At 40.3% G+C, this 23,909-nt stretch overlaps 1 protein-coding gene across 1 annotated transcript in view; it reads right to left on the reverse strand.

The window, feature by feature from the left end:
- Nucleotides 1–1,175: 1,175 nt before the first annotated feature.
- FHL5 (four and a half LIM domains 5) overlaps nucleotides 1,176–23,909 on the reverse strand; it is a 30,035-nt gene continuing 7,301 nt past the window's right edge. The window contains exons 2-6 of the mRNA XM_082306176.1: nucleotides 14,082–14,263; nucleotides 11,631–11,805; nucleotides 6,562–6,731; nucleotides 4,267–4,453; nucleotides 1,176–3,014 (exon numbers count right to left, since the gene is read on the reverse strand). Coding sequence (XP_082162302.1) covers nucleotides 2,863–3,014; nucleotides 4,267–4,453; nucleotides 6,562–6,731; nucleotides 11,631–11,805; nucleotides 14,082–14,240 — 843 coding nt within the window. The 5' untranslated portion in view covers nucleotides 14,241–14,263 and the 3' untranslated portion in view covers nucleotides 1,176–2,862. The remainder of the gene's footprint in view (nucleotides 3,015–4,266; nucleotides 4,454–6,561; nucleotides 6,732–11,630; nucleotides 11,806–14,081; nucleotides 14,264–23,909) is intronic.

Raw genomic sequence — 23,909 nt, forward strand, 5'->3', positions numbered from 1 at the left:
ATTTTGCCCACTGCTTTGCTATCCCAGGCAATCATGTTATATACACCGTTTGACACACTGATCAACCATCACTTTAAAACTGACTGCATAGCTGTTCCCCTCTTGGCTCTGGAAAGAGGCTCTCCTGGAGCATCACTGCACAGCAGCAGCAACAGCCTTCTAATTTCCAATTTCCAGTCCTGAGGAGTTTGTTTGCCTTTGTTCTTGAACCAAATGTAGTCTCTTGGCTTATAGCAGCCATCTAATCCCCTCCATGATCTACAGTCCTCCACAGAAACACACTGTTCCTTCTTGCAGCCCTTCTCTGCACCTGTTCAAGTTGGCTTTCATCTACATGAGCATAGCTGACCCAAATTGTGCAGAGTATTACTGTATTTATGTTTATACATCCACAGCTGGTGATTGAGACTAGGAAATATCAATCTCATATCTAGCGTAACTTTTATTCAAACTATTTGTAGCAGTCACATTTATTTCTTATTATTACTGTGAAGTGAAAATGCTCAGTTTCAGATTTGACTGTAGTGTATTTACTGCAGGATAAATAAATAATTCAGCTGGTATTTCTAAAAATATAATTAGTTGATGAGTCAGAGAAGAATTTCATTTTCCTAAATGTTAAGGCTTGAAGATTGGGATTATCATGATCAGTGTGTCTGACCCATGATTCTGTCATGTCTTAGGACTCTGCCTGGTAATTCTTGCGTCAGTTTGTAATTAAACTGGAAGATTGTTCAGACAAGAATGAATAAAGGGCTCAAACCACATTCTTGCAATTTGCGGAACGTTATTTCACACAACACAAACAAAAGGTACACCCCACAGACAAGCCTGCATCTGGTGATTCATCATTTTAATTTAAAAAATGAAGACGATTAACATTTACTAATGGGCTAATTTCTGATAACTCAGTGCACATTTTTAGAACTTCATACATAACTGTGAACCATTGTGTGTGTGTGTGTGTGTGTGTGTATATATATATTAAGGCAATGAAACGTATTTCTATTTATGGGAATCCAAATCTTACCAAGAACCTGTATCAGCCATGTGAAAGGTGAAAATAGAAAAGGAGGCAGCTGGGATAAAATGAAAAGGCATAAACTAATCAAACTCCAGACTGCAATAAAAGCTGCCATGAAAGAAGAAACTGAAAAACAAAAATGAACACCACGTAGGGCAAAAGATCAATATTTTATTGACTGGAAAACAGACCACTATGTATTTGTTGGTCAGTCATTATCCGTATTGATTTTATGCCACTGCAGTTCAGGTCTGGCTTAGCTATGCACACATTTTTTTTTTTTTTCTTTTCTCTTTTTTTCATTTTTCTACCTAAAGTAATGGTTGGCTTCAGTATGAATAAAGCCCACTCAAGTCAGCCAAATAACTCTATGCACTTAAGGTCAGAGTCTAACGGAGAATGTACGACTTAAAGACGTGCGAGATGAGGACTAAAATGGTGCTGAGCAGTGCAGAATCTGCCATCCTTAATATCACTGCACTGCTCACAACAGCTTGGTACAGAAACTGTAATACGTATCAGGCCATTGTAACACACAGTATGGAAGAAATAAGAAGAGAAATGCTTGTAACTCATCTCTAGATGACCTTTAATAATAGACACTTGAGCACTGAAGCTCAGCAAGCAGATATAACCTTCTCAAAGCCAGCTACCTAGAAACTAATACCTTGTACTACAAGTGAGGACTGCCTAGCTTGCAATGACAACATTATCAATTCTTGACATAATAATGGCAAGTGCATGTGGCACATGGCAAAGTGAATCGAGTATTGGTTCTGAAGAGCTTATAGCCTGCTATAGACAAGCAGGCATTTACAAGAAAAAGGTTAGACAGAGCATCAGAGACCTAGCAGGGTGGAAATGGTAAGGCCATTAACAGTGTTTTGATCGCTGGCAAATGGGCTCTGAGAGGAGGAAAATACAAGATTAAAGGGACAAGTATCAGTGGAGTCTTGTCTCTACTAATAAAAAAATACATTTTATGCATGTATTTGAAGATTTAGTGAAGACAATAGAGACAGAGTCTTAAGGTATATCAGCTACGGGACAGCGTACATCAGCACTACCCAATCTTGGGCAATCCTTACCTGTTACAGTAGCTCAAAATATGGGTTTATTTATGTTCTAAAGCTGTTATGTCTGAAAAACTAAGTAAGTGAACCAATTTTGGGAAAGGACCTACCACTCAGGTTTTTTTGATGACTAAAGACTACATTTCTGAGGAGCAATCTCAGCAAGGAGAGTAAAATGACTTTTTTCCCTTTATCCGGCCCTGGAATGGGCTTCTCTGTCTTGGTGTCCCTCTGTGTAAAAGTACCCCCTCCTCCCACTGTCTGCCTGCTTTGTCAGCAGCTTTTTTGCCTGAAGTATGTAGGAAGTTGATATTTACAAGTTGTTCTCATCAATGTTATCATCCAATAGAAAAATGCACATGCCCAGCTTTCCACACCAAGGTCTGCATCTGTGAAGCAGTGCTAATGCTTCATCATTTGTCATATGCCATATAGACTTTTCACAATCCTCCTTGTTTCATGGGAGATGAAATGTAAATTTTTAAGCTTCTAACAGCAGAGTGCAGTGTGTTACAAGGAGAAACATACTGTAGTTAGATTTAAAATATATATGAATCTTTTCTGCATTATTTTCTTAGCCAGTATGGAGCTGTTTAAATTTTTTTTTACAAGCACTTGAGAGCTATGATAGAATTAAACTGCTGTTGGAAAGTTACTTGAATGACTACATAACTGTTATACCTTTTAGATGATTTTCTTACTGCAGAGTAATGAAGTACATGGTTACAGAGCGAGAATAATGCAGCTGTATAGCTCTCCACAGAACTATGAAGCACAGCCACATTCATGACAAAAGACATCATCCTGCCGAGTGAGGAATCCCTGGCCCACCAGTGAGACAGAGCATTTTGCACAATTGAAGCATTCCCCATGCCACTGGCGCTCTTCAAATGAGATAAATTTGGCACCTCCGAGAGCTGAAAGAGATTATGAGAAAGAAGATGTGAATCCAGTGTTTCTGGACATGGTTCAGAAATGCAACAGATGATTGTTTTCTGATGTGTGATCAGGTTGTCATTCATATAGCAAACAAACAAATGAACAAAAATCCATAGTCTGAAATACCCTTTGTTGGCTGAACTGAAAAAAACTGTAAAATTAAATACAGCAAGAAATATTTGAAGCAAAGCCACAGGTCACTTGCTTGTTTTCATATCCCATTATGAACTCTGAACAGAATGGGTTTATCAGAATGTCCATTCAGGTTTGCTGATCTTCCCAACAAACTCTCATGAAAATTATTTCCAATGTGTTTATGCATATAGTTTCTATAGAACACCTAGTGATATTTAATTATTTCCACCTAAGTTTCTTCAAGATGGAGTCTTTTGGAAATCATCAGATCATGGAGTTCCTGGCATGAGTATCTGAAATAAAACATCGGTGTTTTGGGGGGGGGTTGTTGGTTTTTGTTTTGTTTTGTTTTGTTTTGTTTGGGTTTTTTGTTTGGTTGGGTTTTGTTGTTGTTGTTGGTTTTTTTTTTTTTTCTTGTAAAAACATGCCTATTTATTTGGTTATTCATCATTTTATTTGTCCACTTACATATGCAACGTGCACCTATAACAATCAGTACTCTTCAACAATCGAGTCCACACATAATAGAATTACAATGCAGAACATCAGCAAATGCTCTCAGAAAACTTCGGCTATCATGGACTAGTTACATATATGTCTAATGATAAATCATCTAAGTACACAAGGATGCATGCAATAGAGCTTTGTTGCATTTGGCAACCTTTCTAATTTGACAGGTGTGCCTAGCCAGCAGGCAGTTAATTTGTGCCCAGTGTGATCAGATTTGCACTTAAACACAAAGCTGAAGAAATTACAGATACGAGGGACTTCTGTGCACTGTCCTGGGAAGACCCAAAAAGTACTTTTTCATATATTCTTGGGGATGAATTTTAGTGCAGAAAGCACTAAATCAAACAATGGAGGAACGCCTTTTGGCCCATAAAATAGCTCCTCAGCAGTCAGGGAACATGTGTGATCAGTATGTCCTAGCAAGACATGTTACATGTGACATAGAGGGGGTCTCTAGTAGTTAACTACCTCGGTCTCCCATTATGATGGGACTGTTTTTAATGCTGTTTTCTAAAGTAAGGGTCTGATTTGAGAGAAGCCTGATGGTTCAACGGTGTCTAGAACCTCCTAGAAAATGAGACTCACCTGTAATAGGTTTCTTGCAAGCAGCACACTTCTTAGCATACAATTTGCTGAAACAGTCTACACAGTATGGATATTCATCTTTGGAAATAAACCTTTGTCCAGACAGCTGGGTTTTACACCCAGCACACACAAAGCATTCTTTATGCCAAGGCTGGTCATGGTAGGTCACTCCCCCAGAAGTTATTACCTAATGTATTGACAAAAAGGACAGAGCAATGAAACAAAGGTGTGAGTCTTGCGGGATTATCCAGTCCTTCATAAGTCCTTCCACTTGTTTTCACTCTTCACATATGCACAAGAGAAGAGACTGTGGTCATGTCAACTTTTTTTCATCTGGAATATCAACTTGACTAACTGCAGTTGAACTGAACATTGGTTTGTTATTCTCTGTTTTCTGTCATAGGATAACCTCATGGTTTATAATAAACAGGTTAGCTCGTTATGAAATTTTTCTGTTACACATGCGGATAAAAGCTTAGCATCAGGCATGCTCTCAGAAGAGCAATTCTCAGTGATGGACAGTGAATGAGAGAACGAATGCTTAGATTATGGCTAATCTCCAACTGGAACTGTCATTTTGCTGTCTCACAAGTGAAACAGTATTTTAAGTAGGAAGAAAAAGAGACAGTAAAGAAGCAGAAGTGAGACAGAAAGGAGATGTACACTGCCAGAAGAAGAAAAAAATGGTGTTTATCAGTGTCATCAAACTTCTCATTCCCTGCAACTCACTCACAGCTCTCTACTGATTATTTCTGAAGAGGGAAATTTCCAGTTGCTCTATGGCTTCCATATGTGTGGCAAAGAGCTGGTTTCACAGAAATTGTGAGAGACTGTACAGAGAAATTTCTGCAGAGATAAAGATGAGGTGTAAGATAGTGTTTCTACTGTCAAGTCACATGCACGACACTGAATGAATGAATGAACAAATTAATATAGTTGAAACATGAGGAGAAAAAGTTGGAGAAACTTAATTAAGTAAAAATAGCGGCACCATCAAATTTCCCTGGAGAATACAGTTTTGGAGAAATAAAGAATAATACTGGGTGATGTCAGGCAATAAAAAAATTTAAATAGCTCCCGATCCCCTTAGCATTCCAGTATCGGGCTACTTCTAACTCTCATTTGCTTTTCCATTAAAATCTCAAAATCTCTGGCACAAAATTGAAGATCAGTTTGGCAATTCGATCTCTTTGGGCTCAATTCTTATCTATGAGAACTGATGTGAGTTTAAGTATTAAAATTGTTTTAGCTATTATGTAGGCGGACTCTTTGCATTCCTAGAATTTTTAAGAAGCAAATCCTGATTATTTTACATAAGTGCTGCCAACCTCAATGCCTCTGATAAACAGAGAGCAGAATTAATATATTTTCCATGTGATCATTTAATGCAAATTAGATGCTAGATGTAGACACATGGGAATATATATAAGTTCTTTCTAAAGTTTAACTACTGAAGAAAAAACAGGCAGCAGATTTTTCTTAAAAGCTTTTGTTAGAGGTAGAGGTTTACAGATAAACATTAAATAACTTTAGAAATTATAAGTAAAAAAAAAATAATTTTGCTTCCAGAGTGATACAGATACTAAAGAATAAGTTAAATTCTGCCATAAAAAGCAGCTTAAAACATTTCCCTAGAGAACAGGATCACACTAGAATAGTGTGATAATTTGAGTATTTACATCAATCAGAGACAATTTTAAAACATGAGAAACTGAGGGAGGGATGAATTAATTTATTTGTAATTGGGGAAAAAAAGAAAAACTCATTTGAAATCAAGCTTTCTGGTACCCACAGGGGAAGCATCAGGTATTGAAACAGTAGAACTCTTGACTATTGTTATCACAACTGAATATTACTTCATCTGATTATTGCCTGATCCGTTTCAAGAGAAAAACAGGAAAGACTGTGAATGCTTTGCTCAGCTTAGGTGGCTTATTATGCATATGAATATAGCTGAAAAATATTGGAAAGGGAAGCATACTTATCAAGGCAAAATCAGATATTGCAGGAAAGAAGGGTTTTACATAATTTTCAGTGAAATTTCAACCTTTGTTAACAAGTGCAAACAAAAGAATGCCAAAGTGTTTGTTTTGGTCAATAAATTTATTTCAAATGTAATAAGGCTTATATTAATGTTAACTAGAAGGGCACAGCAGACACTGTCGCATTTAGCTTTCAGCATCCAATACCACTACCAATGCTCTTAGTTCACCAGACATTTTATGTAATCCAGCCCCTTCCCCAACGAGCAATATTGCCTCCTTAGGGCAATTTTTCCATTGTACATTTAATTACCTTTTTGCAAGAGTAGCAATGGTGAGCAAAATGCTTCTCAAAACAGGGCACGCAGTAATTCTCATTGTCTTTGGTGATGAGTGGTTTTGTTCCCAATGGCTGCCGGCAATACTGGCAAACGAAACAGGATTCATGCCAGGAACTTCCCTTAAATTCCATTTTACGGGAACCTGCAAAAACCCAAAGTGAACAATCCCCCCAGATATAGCCTTGTAACATAAGTTTTAAATGTCAGGAAGACTCTTGGTTTTAATCTTCTATCTCAGTATTGTATTACCTGAGAAAGCACTTATCCTCAATTTAATAGAGTTTGTAAGTATGTACTTGAAATTTCAAGAACACATTCAGCGCCATATGATCACCTGGCAGAAGATGTGCCAAGCTGCCTAAGCTGTGATTTTTAGAGTCTGTCCTTACATGAATCTTTTAGGGTTACTTCTCTGTGATATGCTTCGGTTGCTCAGAGTTCCTTTCAGGCCAGCAAACTCAGTGATGATGTTCAGGTACACAGCACTTTTATAAATTGAAGATTAATTTGTTGGATGTTTAGTACATCTATTAATGTCCTATCTTTTGTCTTCCTTAAACTAAGGCTCCTTCACTTATAAATGCATTATTTATCTTATTCAGCTTAAGCTGGCAATTTTTTTTTAAAGTAAATACCTTTTCTGTGATAAAGCCTCTATATGAGGCTTATGAACTATAAGAAGAGTCACCGCACTGCCTCTTCTTATACCTCATCATTTCTGTCCTAGATCAACAGGTTTTTTCATCATGCTTAACTAGATGCTTTTGATGCAGCACAAGGACAGATGTAATCCCAAAAGAAAATCGCTCCGTTAAATGTCTGCCAGAGGAGTTTCAGAGCTCTTAGCTCTGTGTACAGGTACCCTGTACACCTTAATGTAGATGTGTAAGTCTAAGGTATGCACATATATGTATATCTGAGAACGATTTTTCCAGTGACTCTCCGCCATAACTTCCTCCCCTGCTGGTAGCATAAGACTGCAAAGAGAGGTGCCAGGTGCTTCACCATCCTTTCCACAGAAAGAAAATTGCTGATACAACTGATTAATCCCACAATACCTGCCTCCTAGATGGTGGGGCTAGTGCAGAGAGAAACTACTGGCTGTATTTCAACATAAAATGTTTGCAGCTTCCTCCCAGTGATCAGAAGGCTGACTTCACTGTCTTTGCCTACTGGGTCTTTTCAACACAGAGCTAGCAAGCTGATGACAAAGAAGTTAATGATTTAGAAACTGGTTGGCATCCCCACGCCATTGCAGGTCTCTATTTGCACTGTTACTCCTACCCTTGGCACTTGCTGCCAGGATTTAGTCTCCCAGACTCCGGGGCAAAATCTGCAAGGTGGATATACACCAGAGGATAATAATGCAAACCCCACTATATTCTGGTGCTATTCTCATCACATCTAGTAAGGTATGTCTATTAGACAACATTTTTTAAACTACATCAAATCTAAACAGTATATCATCCTTAAACTGAACACAACTATATTGCTGCAACATTTATTTCCACTAATACAGCTTTTACCTGTAATGAAAAGGAAATAAACTGTAAAAGTACCTAGTTGCATCAATGCTACTATTGAGAAGGATCACAGGTCAGCAGGAGAGCACCTGAAGAGCAGCACAAAGGAATTCCAGCCTCTCCAGCCAGTAAGTCAGCTTCATCGGGGCCCAACTTCAATGCCTCTATGCAAACTCACGTAGCACGAGCAATAAACAAGAGGAGTTAGAGATGTGTGCACACCTGCAGGGCTATGATCTTATTGGCATCACGGAGATGTGATGGGATGGCTCTTATGACTGGAGTGCTGGAATGGAAGGATACAGGCTCTTTAGGAAGGACAGGCAGGGCAGATGAGGAGGGGGTGTCACCCTCTATGTCAATGATCATCTGGAGTGCATGGAGCTCCACCTGGGGATGGATGAGGAGCTGACTGAGAGCTTATGGGTCAGGATTAAAAGGAGGGCAGGGACAGGTGACATTACAGTGGGGGTCTGCTACAGGCTACCCGACCAGGAAGATGAAGTGGATGAGGCCCTCTATAGACAGATAAGAGCAGCCTCATGTTCACAAGCCCTGGTCCTCATGGGGGACTTCAACCACTCTGACATCTGTTGGAGGGACAACACAGCAGGGCATAAGCAATCTGGAAGGTTCCTGGAACGTCTTGATGATAATTTCCTTCTCCAAGTGATAGAGGAGCCAACGAGGAGAGGTGCTATGCTGGACCTTGTTCTCACCAACAAGGAGGGGCTGGTGGGGAATGTGAAGCTCAAGGGCAGCCTTGGCTGCAGTGACCATGAAGCGGTGGAGTTCAAGACCCTTAGGGCAGCGAGGAGGGCACACTGCCCTGGACTTCAGGAGAGCAGACTTTGACCTCTTCAGGGATCTGCTTGGTAGAATACGATGAGATAAAGCCCTGGAGGGAAGAGAGGCCCAAGAAAGCTGGCTAATAAATATTCATGAATCACCTCCTCCAAGCTCAGGAGCAATGCATCCGAACAAATGAAGTCAGGCAAAAATGCCAGGAGGCTTGCATGAATGAACAAGGAGCTCTTGGACAAACTCAAGCACAAAAAGGAAGCCCACAGAGGGTGGAAGCAAGGACAGGTAGCCTGGGAGGAATACAGAGAAATTGTCCAAGCAGCCAGGGATCAGGTTAGGAAAGCTAAAGCCCTGATAGAATTAAATCTGGCCAGGGATGTTAAGGGCAACAAGAAGATTCTATAGGTACGTCGGCGATAAAAGGAAGACTAGGGAAAATGTAGGCCCTCTCCAAAAGGAAATGGGAGACCTGGTTACCTGGGCTATGGGGGAGGCTGAGGTACTCAACCTTCTTTTTTGCCTCAGTCTTCACTGGCAAGTGCTCAAGCCACATTGCCCAAGCTGCAGACGGCAAAGGAAGGGACAGGGAGAATGAAGAACTGCTCACTGTAGGAGAAGATCAGGTTCGAGACCATCTAAGGAACCTGAAGGTGCACAAGTCCATGGGACCTGATAAGATGCATCAGTGGGTCCTCAGGGAACTAGCAGATGAAGCTGCTAAGCCACTATCCATCATATTTGAGAAGTCGTGGCAGTCCAATGAAATTCCCACTGACTGGAAAGGGGAAACATAACCCCTATTTTTAAAAAGTGAAAAAAGGAAGACCCGGGGAGCTACAGGCCAGTCAGTCTCACCTCTGTGCCTGGCAAGATCAGGGAGAAGATCCTCCTGGAAACTATGCTAAGGCACATGGAAAATAAGGTGGTGATTGGTGACAGCCAACATGACTTCACTAAGGGCAAATTATGCCTGACAAATTTGGTGGCCTTCTATGACGGGGTTACAGCACTTGTGGATAAGGGAAGAGCAACTGACGACATCTACCTGGACTTGTGCAAAGCATTTGACACTGTCCCACACAACATCCTTGTCTCTAAACTGAAGAGACATGGATTTGACGGATGGACAACTTGGCAGGTAAGGAACCGGCTGGACGGTCGCACTCAAAGTGTTGCGGTCAACAGCTCAATGTCCAAGCGGAGATCAGTGACAAGTGGCGTTCCTCAGGGGTCGGTATTGGGACTGGTGCTGTTTAACATCTTTGTCGGTGAGATGGACAGTGGCACTGAGTGCACCCTTGGCAAGTTTGCCAACGACACCAAGCTGTGTGGTGCGGTTGACACACTGGAGGGAAGGGATGCCATTCAGAGGGACCTTGACAGGCTTCAGAGGTGGGCCTGTGCGAACCTCATAAAATTCAGCAAGGCCAAGTGCAAGGTCCTGCACATGGATTGCGACAATCCCAAGCACAGATACAGGCTGGGTGGAGAATGGATTGAGAGCAGCTCTGAGGAGAAGGACTTGGGGGTGTTGGTTGATGAGAAACTCAACATGACCCAGCAATGTGTGCTTTTGCAGCCCAGAAGGCCAACTGTATCCCGGGCTGCCTCAAAAGAAGCGTGGCCAGCAGGTCGAGGGAGGTGATTCTCCCCCCTCTACTCCACTCTTGTGAGACCCCGCCTGGTGTACTGTGTTCAGCTCTGGGGTCCCGAACACAAGAAGGACATGGACCTGTTGGAGTGAGTCCAGAGGAGGGCCACGAAAATGATCAGAGGACTGGAGCACCTCTCCTATGAGGACAGGCTGAGAGTTGGGGTTGTTCAGCCTGGAGAAGAGAAGGCTCTGGGGAGACCTTACAGCAGCCTTCCAGGACCTGAAGGGGGCCTACAAGAAAGCTGATATTTGGAGCTATGCATGTGACCTGTAAAAAGGTTCAAGCATTGAGGGTAGTTCACTGTTCCAAAAGTTAGGGACCCACTTTCCTAAGCAAGCTGCTTCATTTTGCCACGTATGGTGCTGTGGCTTCTCTTAGATGCCTCTGAAGAAGCAGCTTTTAGGCCATATCTCTGTTGTGTGATCTTTACTGGTGTGGTAGCAATGAAAGGCCTAGAGGATGTCCTGAACAGACAATCAAAAGCTGGGAAGCAGTTTAGTGGGAAGTGAGGAATTTCCAAGGTTGCTAACGGCAGGAAGTAAACCTATTGTAAACACAAATGTATACTTTTTAGTAAAAATGCTGATAATGATTTGAACACAGAATGTCATGTTTTGACAATTTAAACAAAAAATATTTCTGAGTGAAAGAAATGGTGTAAAGAAGATGAGCTCAAGGTCTGGTCAATGTGACAGACAAAAATGCAGATATCTTGTCTAATCTGGCACTCCTGCTAATGATAGCTCTGTTTTTCTACCTACACTCACAGCGGGATATGCTTCCTAAGAACTGCAACAGAATCAAGGACTCAACGTGAACACATTTTACCCTGTCTTGAAGTCTAATATTCTTTATAAGGATTCATAAGTCCTGTCAGTGCTAGACCAGAGGTATCTGCCTGCCCTCTTTTCACTGCCAGGAGGGTACTACACACAAAGGAGTAGTTGTCACCTGAAAGCTGTACTGAAAGTCAAGGGCCTTGTATCTCAGTTATTCAAGGATGCGGTTATAATTAAAAACACAGTTCCATTTTTCACTGAAGGGTCCCTGTTGTCTTACCAGGCATAATGGTCTTCTGGCAGTGGAAACACTTCGATGAATACTCATCAGAGTAGCATTCAGTACACAGCAAGAGCTCGTCCTTGGCAGCGAATGGTTTCTCCACCAGTGAGCGACTGCATTTGGAACACTTGAAGCACCTCTCATGCCAGTGGCGGCCTTTGTAGGCCAGATCCTTGGAGAAAGTAAGTCCATGTTAACACAGACATTTCTTTACAGTGCTTTTATCCCTCAGATCCTCCCAGAAATAAATGGAGAGCGTTGCAATGGGGACTTGAAGAGATGATGTGTATCCGGCGGGAGGTGTGCTGAGAGGTGATATAAGTACTCAATATCACTGTGTCAGGATATTTTGCAGATCTCTTGCAGAGGACGTTAGGAGCTGCTTTGGCACAGGCACTAGTCCTTCCTTATGTAACATCAGAGATATGTTTTTATTGGAAGAACCATTTTATATTTTACAGTTGGCCTTCAAGAGGAAACAAGTGATCAACGTTTTTAATGTGCACAGGCCACCTGACAAGAAGTGCATTCTCTATAGACTTTGAAATGAACTTCATGTATTTTTTAACATTATTACTTTTTCTTCCAGCTGACACTACATAAGAGTAAAGAAAGATCATATTCTTGCAGAAAACAAGCAATTAAAATCTCATTGAGAACAAAATGATTCTTAGGAAGATTATTAAAAAATCATAGCTTTTGTTTACACCTAATATAACTCCTCCTAAAAACTTGGCAGAAAAATGTTTGTTTAAGACTCAGCAGGCTTAGAGGATGAAAAAGCTAACAGTATACATATGAGACCTCCACTAAGAATTCAAAAAAAGAGCAAATAGCAGATTTTGTTTTTCCAAGGTTAAAAAAACAAGGGAAAAATGCACCATCACCCCTCCCCGCCACCCCTTAAAAAATAAACCAGACTCTTCCAGGTCTCCTTTATAAGTAAAAAAGTAAAAAAAGACACAAATCCAATCTCATTTTTCTCCTTCGTCAGATCCCCAACCTTTAAAGTGCTAAAAATGAAATACATACCATGTTTCATTTCAGGAGGTGCTGAGCGCTTACCACTTTCATTTGCATGTGTTAGCACTCTGAACCTTTTAGAAAATAGGCTATCACCCCAGAGCAGCCTGAGGCAAAGACTGAGTAAGAAGGAGAGGAAGAGAGCCAAGCTCTAGCACCTTGGCAGAGGTTGGACAATTAGTTGTAGATCTCTGTGGGCCACTTTTCTAGCTGACTCTGGCCTGTTGCACTCCTTTCTTGTTACTCCTGCTTTTTTCTCCCAGTTTTTCCTTCCACTCAGTCCAAAGACATGACTTTTTGTTAATGATCTTTAACATTGGTAGTCCTGCCACTTACTTAATTTTCAATTTTAAAAGTGGAATTAGTGAGCTCAGAGAACATGTTCTCCAGGTGATCCTGACTGGAGCTATGTGTACAAGTTTGTTGTTGAAAAATGCTGATGAGAGTTTGAGAAGAGTCTTCATACAAGTCAGCAATTTCTTTGGATGATTCCTTTACAGTGCTGAGCTGTAGTCAGACAATGTGCTTTGAAAATCATGAAGTGCTTTGGCCTGGGAGGCCTCCTGAGAGGCTTATTTTAATAACTTTCTGACCTTTTATTTCAAAAGAACATATGCAAAGCAAGCATGGGGAGAAGGTGAGTATTACATACTGAACTCGGCAAAACAAGGGCCTTTGGAAAGGTTTTATCCGAACTTAAAATTCAAAGTCAAGTGCACAGGCTGTAAATTGAAGTATGGGGTACTGGAAACTCTGTCAAAGGCCACAGAGGAAATCATATTATTCATTAATATTCTAAAAAAGGGGAGAGGTGAAAAGAAAGGCGAGCCCAGAAACACTGCCACTCACATGCCATCTATGAGATGAGCAAGGTAAGCATGGAATTAAGTTAAAATTAAAATATATTTCCAAAAGACGGAGGGAATAATATGTAAATTATAAGCATGGTTTCTTTTCAGCTTGACATCTGCATGTCAAGCTTTTACCTACAGTAAAAGTAATTTACTCAATACTCAAAATACTTTTTTCAATTGACATCTCTCAGAAATTCCAATGGTTCATTCAACCTGATCTACTGAATTACACCAGCATCCTACCGTCACACAAGCACTGTGCAGTCTTTACAGCTAGTGAGTGACTGGAGGTGAAGCATGGAGTCCAGTTGTGGTCCACACATATACCACAGCATTGATGTATGTTTGAGGTTTATGTATGTGCAGATTTTCTAATCCTTGGCCCTGGATTTTTCCTATTCTGGGAAAATAGCACTGTTTCTCTCTGCTGTATGTGGATGTACAACAGCTGTTCTTAGGTCTCTTCACCACCACAGGGGTATGCAGAGGGTTGGATACAGAATCTGCCATTAAAGAGATGGGATTCGTGTGTAATTTAGCAAAGAACAAGAAGTGAAAGCAAAATCTTTACCTTGGAATCGCACTCAATAGGTTGCTTGCACTCTTCACAGGGGTTGGCAAACAGGCTGTCATAACATGTAACACAATAAGCGTTTTCTTCTCTTAATGCATACTTCCTTCCACGAAGGGACTGCAGGCAGTAATGACAGTCTGTCTGATTGCTGGTCATTCTGGTGGGGTTCGCTACGTGATCTGGAAAGATGGAAAAATCAATGGATGACCGTTCACTTGCCTAAATAATAAATAATGCTACTTTACCTGTGAAAGTTAGGACAGGCTTTTCTTGGTCATTTACAGTGTCCCGGATTTCTAATGCTGGGCTGTTCTATAATAAAATGCTGGTCTTTAATGACACATAGTGTGTATTGTGTTACCTCCATAATAGGCAGCAAGAAGGCTGCTTCAGTTTAATCTAATGGTACTAACGCTAACAGGTCAGGTACCTGAAAATGAAGCTGTCTTCACATTCTCTACGTACAACTACTGACATTATGAGCATTATGTACTGGATTGTGAGGCGTGGTTTATCCAGAAATCAGGGAATGGAGATAGAAGCTATAGTTCAAAAATTAAACCAACTGCAGAGTTAAAAGGCCAAAGAGAAGTTGAAAGCACTTTGTAGTCTGTTCCTGGCTTTCTTTTGCCATTCCTGTCTTTCTGCTTATTCCTTCCTTTTCAAAGTACCCACCTCTACCTGACCGAACTGAAGGAAGACAAGGAACTCCAAGCTATATGGCTGGTTTTGCATAATCCCCGCTGTGCTGCTAGCATTTGGTAGCAATGTAAGGTGACAGAAATACCACTGGATAGCAAAAGAGCAAAATATAAAGAGAAATAGACTAGATCATAACTCAAACACAATCATAACTCAAAGTGAATTTCCCTTGTTGTTATTGGAAAAGACTGTCTTTTCTTACGTATTTCTGTATTGCCAGGTTCCACGCTGGCAGTGCCAGAATACTGTGAGATGGATTATATTTCTGTGCCAGACAAGTGCAGGAAATACCACAAACCTATTGAGAGCCAATTGTACGAGTTTCCCATCCCTCAGTTTTCCAGGCTAAAGAGGCTTGGATAAGCATCCAAACCTCAGCCACTTATAGATCTGCAATGCTGGATTGTGGAGATGAAGACTTATTTCAGTCTTCTTGTTGCTGGTTGGATCATCAGCACTTCGCTAAAATTGGGTCTTGATTCCTGGGAATGAAGGAAGAAGAATCCAGAAAGTTCCCAGTGAAGCAAACCCAGAAACATCTGCTGGACTCATTGGATTTCGCTCTTCATTAAACTCGTTGAGTGCCAGCAACCATAAATTTTAAAGGATTTGAGAACAACCAGGAAAGGTCTCCTAAAATATTTACATATCAGTGACTTTTGGCAGCTGAAATCTTTGCACTTTCAATAACAGTGCAAATTAGTTTATCTTAACCATATGCAAAGCCTGAGAGTAAGGAAGAGAAGCATATGAAGAACAAGACTCGAGGGAGTACTTGCCATCACAAAGCTTACATCTAGTCCATTTAGAATTACTCCCTCATACTTGTTTTCATATACTCGCTGCCTGTCTTATACCCATGGTTCAGTTTTAAAAAGGCATTTCATCTTTTTCTGGGTTTCTGCTTTGTGAGATGTAATCCAATATGATTGTTTGAACTATGAGAAAGAACAATTGCTGCAGGTCTCCACTGGCACCAATGCATAAGGTCAGGCATTTATTAATCTATTCCTGGAGGGATAATAGTAAGACAGTGAAAAGGGGGCAGGGAGAGAGGCTATAATGTTTATCTCAGACCAAAAGTAATGACTTGGTCATTTGGCACAAGCTATGGAAAACTTGTTCCTGTAAATTGAAAATCTTTTGAGTTACATTGATTTACTGTATTTCTGACTGCCCTAAATCTTTGTGCTAGCCAAGATAGGGTGTAGTAAGGAAGTAAAATAATCTGTAACTCAGATCAGTGGGAAACATACTTGCTTAAAAATATTACAGATGTGTTTTATGTGATACCCTTGGAATCATAGTATAACAGGGCTTGAATCTGGACTGCTATTTCCTTTAGATCAAACAGAGGTTTGAATGTGAAATGAATGAACCCCTGTATATGAGAAAATGACATCCATCAGCTGGTACATTTACACAACATGACATGTAAAACCTGACACAGTGCAGTAATTCAGTGCACGGTCACTATATAGCCATCACCAAAACCAAGGTTGTTTTGCCCATTTTCTATATTGGGGAAGCAGTACAAATCGGTGGCTAGGGAGACAAGCAAGGAATGTTTGTGGTTAACTGGGCTCCATATTCAAGGTCATAGGACAGGCTTGAAATTGGGTTTCAGAGGAATTTTCATGCCTTTTTTGGTGGGAGTTAGCATTATGAACTGCCTCTGAGGAGAACCCTGAGCAGACTACCTTTCTGATTTCCTCCCTGCTGAATCAGTACCCCAGCTTCCTAACACAGTTTCATCTCAGCCTAAAAGTGGTGACAGGAAAATCCTAACAGGGAATGCGTGAGGAGCTTATCTGTTACTTCTAGTGCTTGTTGTTGTACAGAGCTCACCAATAAATAGCTTCAGATATCTGCAGATACATCTCTGTTTTTTTCATTCTTATGAATGATGATAGGTTTCTAAGTTACTGAAAACTCTGCATACCCAACAATTTTCTTCAAAAAGTGGTTTTCTTGTTTTTTTTTTTTTTTTTCTTCCCAGGAAACCAATCTGTCCCAGGAAGCCCAGGTTATATACACATACAAGACCTGCTATTGTAACACTCCAGAACTTCTGAATTTATAGTGTAGTTATCCTCCTAAAAATCTATATAGATATGGGAACAAAGTGCCATTATTCCTGTTTTACAGATGACAGCGGTTGCTTCAGAACATTAAAAGAGTACACCCAAGACCAGAGTCAAAACCCGGGGGTATACTTGAGCTGCTCCTCTAGTAAAGTGTTCAAGTCACCCAAGGCTTTGTTTCAGAAAAACTCTTCAGGGTTTGACAGTGATGATATAAGACCATATTTGGGAATGAAGCAGCGATGGTATGAAAAAGAATGATGATTTTTGAAAATCTCTTGGCAAACGTCTGGGTAATCTTTGTGAACTACTTTTACCATTAGACAATACAACAAAAAAAGTGAATCTCATCTCCCCCAGCACCACTTACCCTTGCTCCAATAAATAAGTAATGGTACGAGCACCACGTAGTTAAGTAGAATGTTTTTCTTGTGCTTTGATCCTAATCTCTAGAGAAATATGTTTGCTTTAAGTTTGCTGGAAGCTAGACTTTGTGTTTTGAAGGTCAGTTAAGAAATCTCTGGAGGTCTGATGCTATTCACTCTCACGGAATGAAACGCTGACTCCAGCATTCCAGCTGCTAACTCGCGTCCTAGGCACAGGGAAAGACTGCGATGTCTTCATTCCTTGGGAAAAGAGGATTTTGTTATCTAAATTGGAACAAAGCGAAATACCGCTGATTTTTATGTATCTAGGAGGCATGGATACGTGATACTATTTGTAGTGTTAGAATATTCCAAGGGGGAGCAGAGAGATGTTGCCAGAGATGCGGGGATATTGCAACTGGAGTCCCTGGGGTCAGATTTGAGAATGCAGCAGTCTCATGGTATGAATTATAAAGCAGACAAAAATAAAACAACAGAGCTGGCTAGCCTGCCTGCTGTTCCAGCAGATTAAGACAGAATTTAGCTAGAACAAATTAGGAGAGGGACTTTCTGTAGAGTCAAATGGTTTCCTATAAGATGCAGAGCACTGGAAGACTTCCAGTGAAGAAAGCTGTAAAAAAAAGTTGTGAAGTTGTGAAACCCGATAAATGTGGAACCATCAGAAAAGGAATGCTTGTTTTCTCACTGGAGCTAAAAAGCACAGCCACAATGTTAATATGTCTCTTAATAATTTATCTTGATATTTTCTATAAATGTATGTTAATCTCCCTTAGGTTATACAAATATAAAAACCCCAGAAATAGTAATCTTACTTAGATGGGGATGCATATACCTAGGCGTGTAGGTATATACATATGTGTAAAACTATTGTACCTTTTATTTACAGCAATTCTAATGGACTATTTTCTGATCTAAATAAGCCTGCCATTGAACTGCATCATCTTTTTCCTTAAGAACACATAATGAATGGAACAGGGCTCTCTATTAGGGAGGCATAAAGAAAGAAAAATGATGGCAAAATAAATCATTGCAACAATGCTCAAGGCTAAGAAAAACAAATTGATCTGTTATGAGGGCGACACCCCTGCAAGCCGTCCCAGACACCTGTTTATTTTCAGTTAAGTACTTTTTTTTATCTTGGAACATGATTTTGCAGGAATTTGTTGATTTCATTTTCCCTTTTTTTTTTTTTTTTTTTTTTTTGTGAGAGCTGCTGGACAATTAACCTCATACATTTGCAAAATACATTAGTGACTCAAGGTTACAACTGCATTGTAAAGCTAACTATCATTATAAGGAAAAAATTTCTAACAATATCATTATTTTATAAATAAAATTTTCTAACAAGGTTCTGCAAAGAAATTTTTCTTCATGTCAGAGATCACAGTTTCTTGATTTCTCTGCATGCCTGCTACCCCCCAAAAATCTGTTATTTTGTTATTGTGGCTTGACCTAATAAAAGCCCCGACCCCTTGAGAAAAAATGAACTCACAAGACAGTTAAAAGCATGCTGTATTTTCAAAACACTAGCAATACCCTTGCTTTGTCTCTTCGCTCCCTTCAAGTAACTGCAATTTTCCCAGTGATACCTTTAAGTTATGCTTGGGTGTTTAAGGATAATAGAATTTTTGCTCTTTTAAAAATACCTAGAGAAGCAATAGGAACCAAGGGCATATATTACAGATCAAGTCAAAACAAGTACCTAAAGGGAAGTACAGACACAGGCGTTAACTTTGAACAAGCTGTTTTATCTCCATGGCACAGCACAGTAATACAAAGTGAGGTCCTAGGAGCATCCGAGTGGGTGCAGAGCTCTCGCTGATGAAGTTCTGCTTTAGGCAGGCAGGATGGATGCCAACCAGGACTGTGCTGTAAGGATACGACTATACAGCTTCAGGGTCCACAAGTGACATGGTTTTGGTGGACCGTCTAGGCAAAGCAGCTCATTTAGAGGCTGATCGGGTAACTGCACCACACTGCATTTTACCGTGTTTACACACCCCAGGACCATGAACAAAAAGGGCAAGAGCTCTGGCTTAACTAGGAGATCGAGCATCCCAGGAATTCTGTTTTGCCTTAATTGGTATTGCTGTCTACTTTGTTTACACCATACAAACTCAAACATTGGTGTAGTCATCTAAATTCTTCCTTTATCCCAGGACAGCATAATTTGCTGCTTACCTAACCTCAAACTAGGACAAATGAGAGCACTGAAAGTACCTCAGCTAAGTGTTCACAGTGGCGCAGACGTACAGAAATGCTGTTGCGGAAGAGACCTGACTAGTCTATGTCCCTCAAACTCTCTTGACTAGCTACAGAGTGAGTTCAATAGCTTAGCCTCATTGCCTCTACAGCAAGCTAGGTATTTCCTTTAATTCAGCCACAGCACTTTCACCAGCAGCATCCAGCTTGTCCAATGCAACTTGTACTTGCTACCAAGGTCAGCCTGAGTGATTTAGTTGGCAAAATTCAAATTAATGGCTCTGTATGAATCTCTCCTAATGGATATTCTTCCTCTATTGTGAGCCTTGCTAGCAAAGCTCAAGAACTACCATCACAGTAAACCTACCGTACAGAGAAATTAGAGGTCAGAAATAAGCATGTCAAAGGTAGTAGTTGAAAGCTATTTTTTTGGAAGAGGCAGACGGAAAAGTTGCTAACTGGCTACAGAATTAAATCTAGATTATTTGCTGGATTTTTTTTTTTTTTAACTAATCAACACGTGAGAGTCAGGGAGCACAATTCATCATTTAATACAAGTACTACACTGGTGCCCAGAGATTCCAGTCCAGAATAACTGGCCCTGTTATTCTGAACACAACAAGCTCGGCTGATCAGCAGTATTGCTGGTCAGTAATGCAGCTCCGTGTTTAAGTAGAGACAAACTGTCAGTGGAGTGCTCAGTATCGATTCAAGTCTCTCCCAAGCTATTACCCAGGAACACAAAACCTTTTTATCTGCTCAGATTCCTGGGTGCTGTCAATACTTTCACCAGCAGCAGCGTATGAAAAAAGTAGGTTTAATGCTATGGCTTAGATAATTCCTTTTGGTTTTCTGAAATCATTCTTACCCACATTTTTTACAGGTTTTCACAGAGTCTGGAACAGTTAAAATTTTCTCCTGTCTTCGTTATGGAGCTTATTCCTTTCTGATTACTGTCAGATTTATAGAATCAAATGAAGCCATGAAATATTTCAACTGTGTATTGGTGTACTATTTCATGTAAAGTCCTGGCAGTATTCTCAGTCATACTTTATATATTCAACCATAAAACCGGTTAGAGGATTGCATCTGGTACAAATGGGCCATGTGAAAAAGTATACCCAAATTAGCTGGTGAGTTATATACTTAGAAGACATTTAGGCAGTTTTAAATTTATTAGCTTCAGCTGCCTGAGTTCCAAAAGCAAAACAGCCATGAGCCTAAGATGTGGATGAGAAATCATTAGTGAATCCTAGGTACAATGTTGAAGGAGACAATTTGAAGTAATGACATTAATGGTGTACCCCAGGGGTTGACACAGAGCAATACTGTTCAACATCTTCATTAATGACCTGGACGATGGGACAGAGTGCACCCACAGCAAATTAGCAGATGACACAAAACTGGGAGGAGTGACTGATACACCAGATGGGAGTGCTGCCAGGCAGAGGGACCTCGACAGTCTAGAAAACGGGACTGAGAGGAGTATCATGAAGCTCAACAAGGGGAGATGCAAAGTCCTGCTTCTGGGGAGGAATAACTGCAGGTACCAGCACATGCTGGGGGCCAACCAGATGGAAAGCAACTTTGCAGAGAAGGACCTAGAGTTCCTGGTGGACATCAAGTGGAACATGAGCCAACAACATGCCCTTGCGGTTAAGCAGGCCAACAGCATCCTGCGGGGCATTAGGAAGAGCATTGCCAGCAGGTTGAGGGAGGTGATCCTTCCTTTCTACTCAGCACTGGTGAGACACATCTGGAGTGCTGGCTCTAGTTCTGGGCTCCCCAGTACGAGAGAGATATGGAGCTACTGGAAAGAGTCCAGTAAAGGGCCACAAAGGTGACCAAGGGACTGGAGCATCTCTCCTATGAGGAAAGGCTGAAAGAGCTGGGACTGTTCAGCCCGGAGGACAAAAGGCTCAGAGAGGTTCTCATCAACGTATACAAATACCTGGAGGGAAAGATGCTTTTCTCAGTGGTGACCACTGACAGGAGAAAATGCAATGGGCACAAACTGAAATAAAAGGGATTCCATTTAAACAGAAGGAAAAAACCTTTCACTGTGAGAGTGGCTGAACACTGGCACAGGTTGCCCAGAGAGGCTGTGTAGTCTCCGTCCTTGGAGATATTCAAAACCTGACTGGACATAGCCCTGGGCAATCTGCTTTAGGTGATCCTTAAGCAGGGGATTGGACTAGATGATCTCCACAGGTCCCATGCCACCTCAACCATTCTGTGATTCTGTGATGGACCACAGAAAGCTCTGTCACTGCTGAATGATAAAAGAGGGAGGGTGAAAGGGTCCACAAAACCTCAGTATTCCCTTATGGGCATTTGAGCAAGAGTGGAGTCATTCCCATAACAACAAAACAGGTCTCCTGTAGATGACTTGTGAGTTCCCACCTAAGCTAGACATGCGTGTAGTCTAAACACATGAGAAATGCTATTGCTTTCAGCTGTAACATTTACATGCTTGAAGCTGAATGCATGCTTTAGAACTTTGCTGCCTATATCCTTGGAGCACAGATTTTGAAAAATATTTTCAAATACAATAACAAAGTGGGATTTAAAAAATATATAAGCAACTAGGTTCTTCATTACAATTAATTTCAATGATGTTCCCCGATATTTCAAATCTGGTAAACGTAGTCTCTAAATCCTTCTCAATTGAAATACATTCAGTGGAATTGCACGACATCATTGGCTACAGACAAAAAAGCAAAGAAAACTAGTGATTCTAGATAACGTCTGACAAAGAAAAAAACAATTTCAGTAGATTCAGCATTTCCACAGGGAAAAATCACTTCCAACATTCTCAAGTCCCAGCCATGTGTGAAATTAAGAGAGACACATATTATTTTCCATGTTGTCACTGAGCGTGAAACATGATCAACATGTCCTTTGTCAACCAGCCTGATACTTAGATACGAGTACTGCCCAAAAGCCGGGCCTTTTTGATGGAAAGGAGTTAGCAGCTTGTCTGCGGTATCTGGTTTACCACAGTAAAGAAGATTTTGTTATTTTTGTTGTTGCAGGCCGGTGCAAGTCAAAACTCCTTTTCCTCACTTATCATTTTAAATTTTAAGTTCGTGTTAATCGTTACAGACCAGGCTACAGAAGAGATGTGAAGCTCTGGATGCCTTCAATAATCTTGGCTATTTAGATGACTTGGCTCAGAAGGAAACGTAGACAGTGCTCCTCTCCACCGCTCAGTCACTGCCCTGTACAGAACAACGAGGAATAACGGAGTGTTTGGGGCACTGACATCTACACTAAATATACTCCTTACCAGAACTCAGCAGGGAAAGCAGATCTAAAAATTATTTTGTGATGACTTAAAGATTGTGCGAAGGAAAATTACTGTAACTATACTTATTTTTTTTTCAGTTCAGCAAGAAAAAATATCCTAAGGAAGATGTAAGAAACCCTACAAAAGATGGCTAGGCAGCAACGTGCTCATGAGGAAAGTCTCCTAATCCCTTTTAGAGGATTAAATTCATGCTCTGAAACTTGAGCATTTATAAGCTTCCAAAACTAATATAAATTTTAAAAAAGTTATTGCATCAGGGTATTTTTGGAACAAAAAGGAGTTTTGCAATAAACTTGATCCAAAATGCTCTAGCATTTTTATTTTTAAAATTTTGGTGTATTTTAATAGAAAATATTTGTGAATTAAAAAAACCCTACTTCATGGAAAATGTCTGTTTTAGAAAAGTAGGATTCAAAAAAGTGAAATTTGACTGAAAAAATTGGTCTAAAAATGGATCTTAATTTATCAACAGAAAAATTTATAGTAAAAACTTAATTTTTTTTAATATAAAGTTAAAAATTTCATTTGAAGAAGCAATTTGATAGCTAACTTTTATTTAGGAAATAAGATATGAATCTGAGTTAGAGTGATCTCATTTTGAAAGAAGAAATTTGGTAGCAAAAAGGCATTTATGTTGGGTTACTGTTTCTTCAATTAAAATAGTGGGAATATAGAGAATAACTTATTGTACTTGCACGGAAATATTAATATATTTTCCTTCTATCAACCTACAACCCAGCAAATATTAAATGTCTTTGAAAGAGAAAAAGAAACATTAAATATTTGGGGCTGAACTGGTCAAGATGAGAATTGATCACTGAGGTCACAGCTGATCTCTGGCAATGAATACAAAGTCTTCCCCACCGCCCTTTCTGCTTGGCTTTTCCAATCCCCTTTCCTGCCTCCACCCTCACCTACAATCCCCTAATAACAGAAAATACTTTTTAAAGCACTTAAATAAAAAGAAAATTCAAGTTACAAATGAAGACATGTACTGAAGTCCTGATCTGAGAGTTTTCCCAGTGAGTTCATCCCCAGTGTGCAAATTAGAGCAGCACCTCTGAGCAATCTCTGCTACAACAGCATCTGCGCATCTGGCTCCCGATTCCCCTCTGCACAATGCACTGAAGTCAAGATGCTT

This window comes from Platalea leucorodia, assembly GCF_965183815.1.
Source record: "Platalea leucorodia genome assembly, chromosome: 3".
Lineage (NCBI taxonomy): Eukaryota > Metazoa > Chordata > Aves > Pelecaniformes > Threskiornithidae > Platalea > Platalea leucorodia.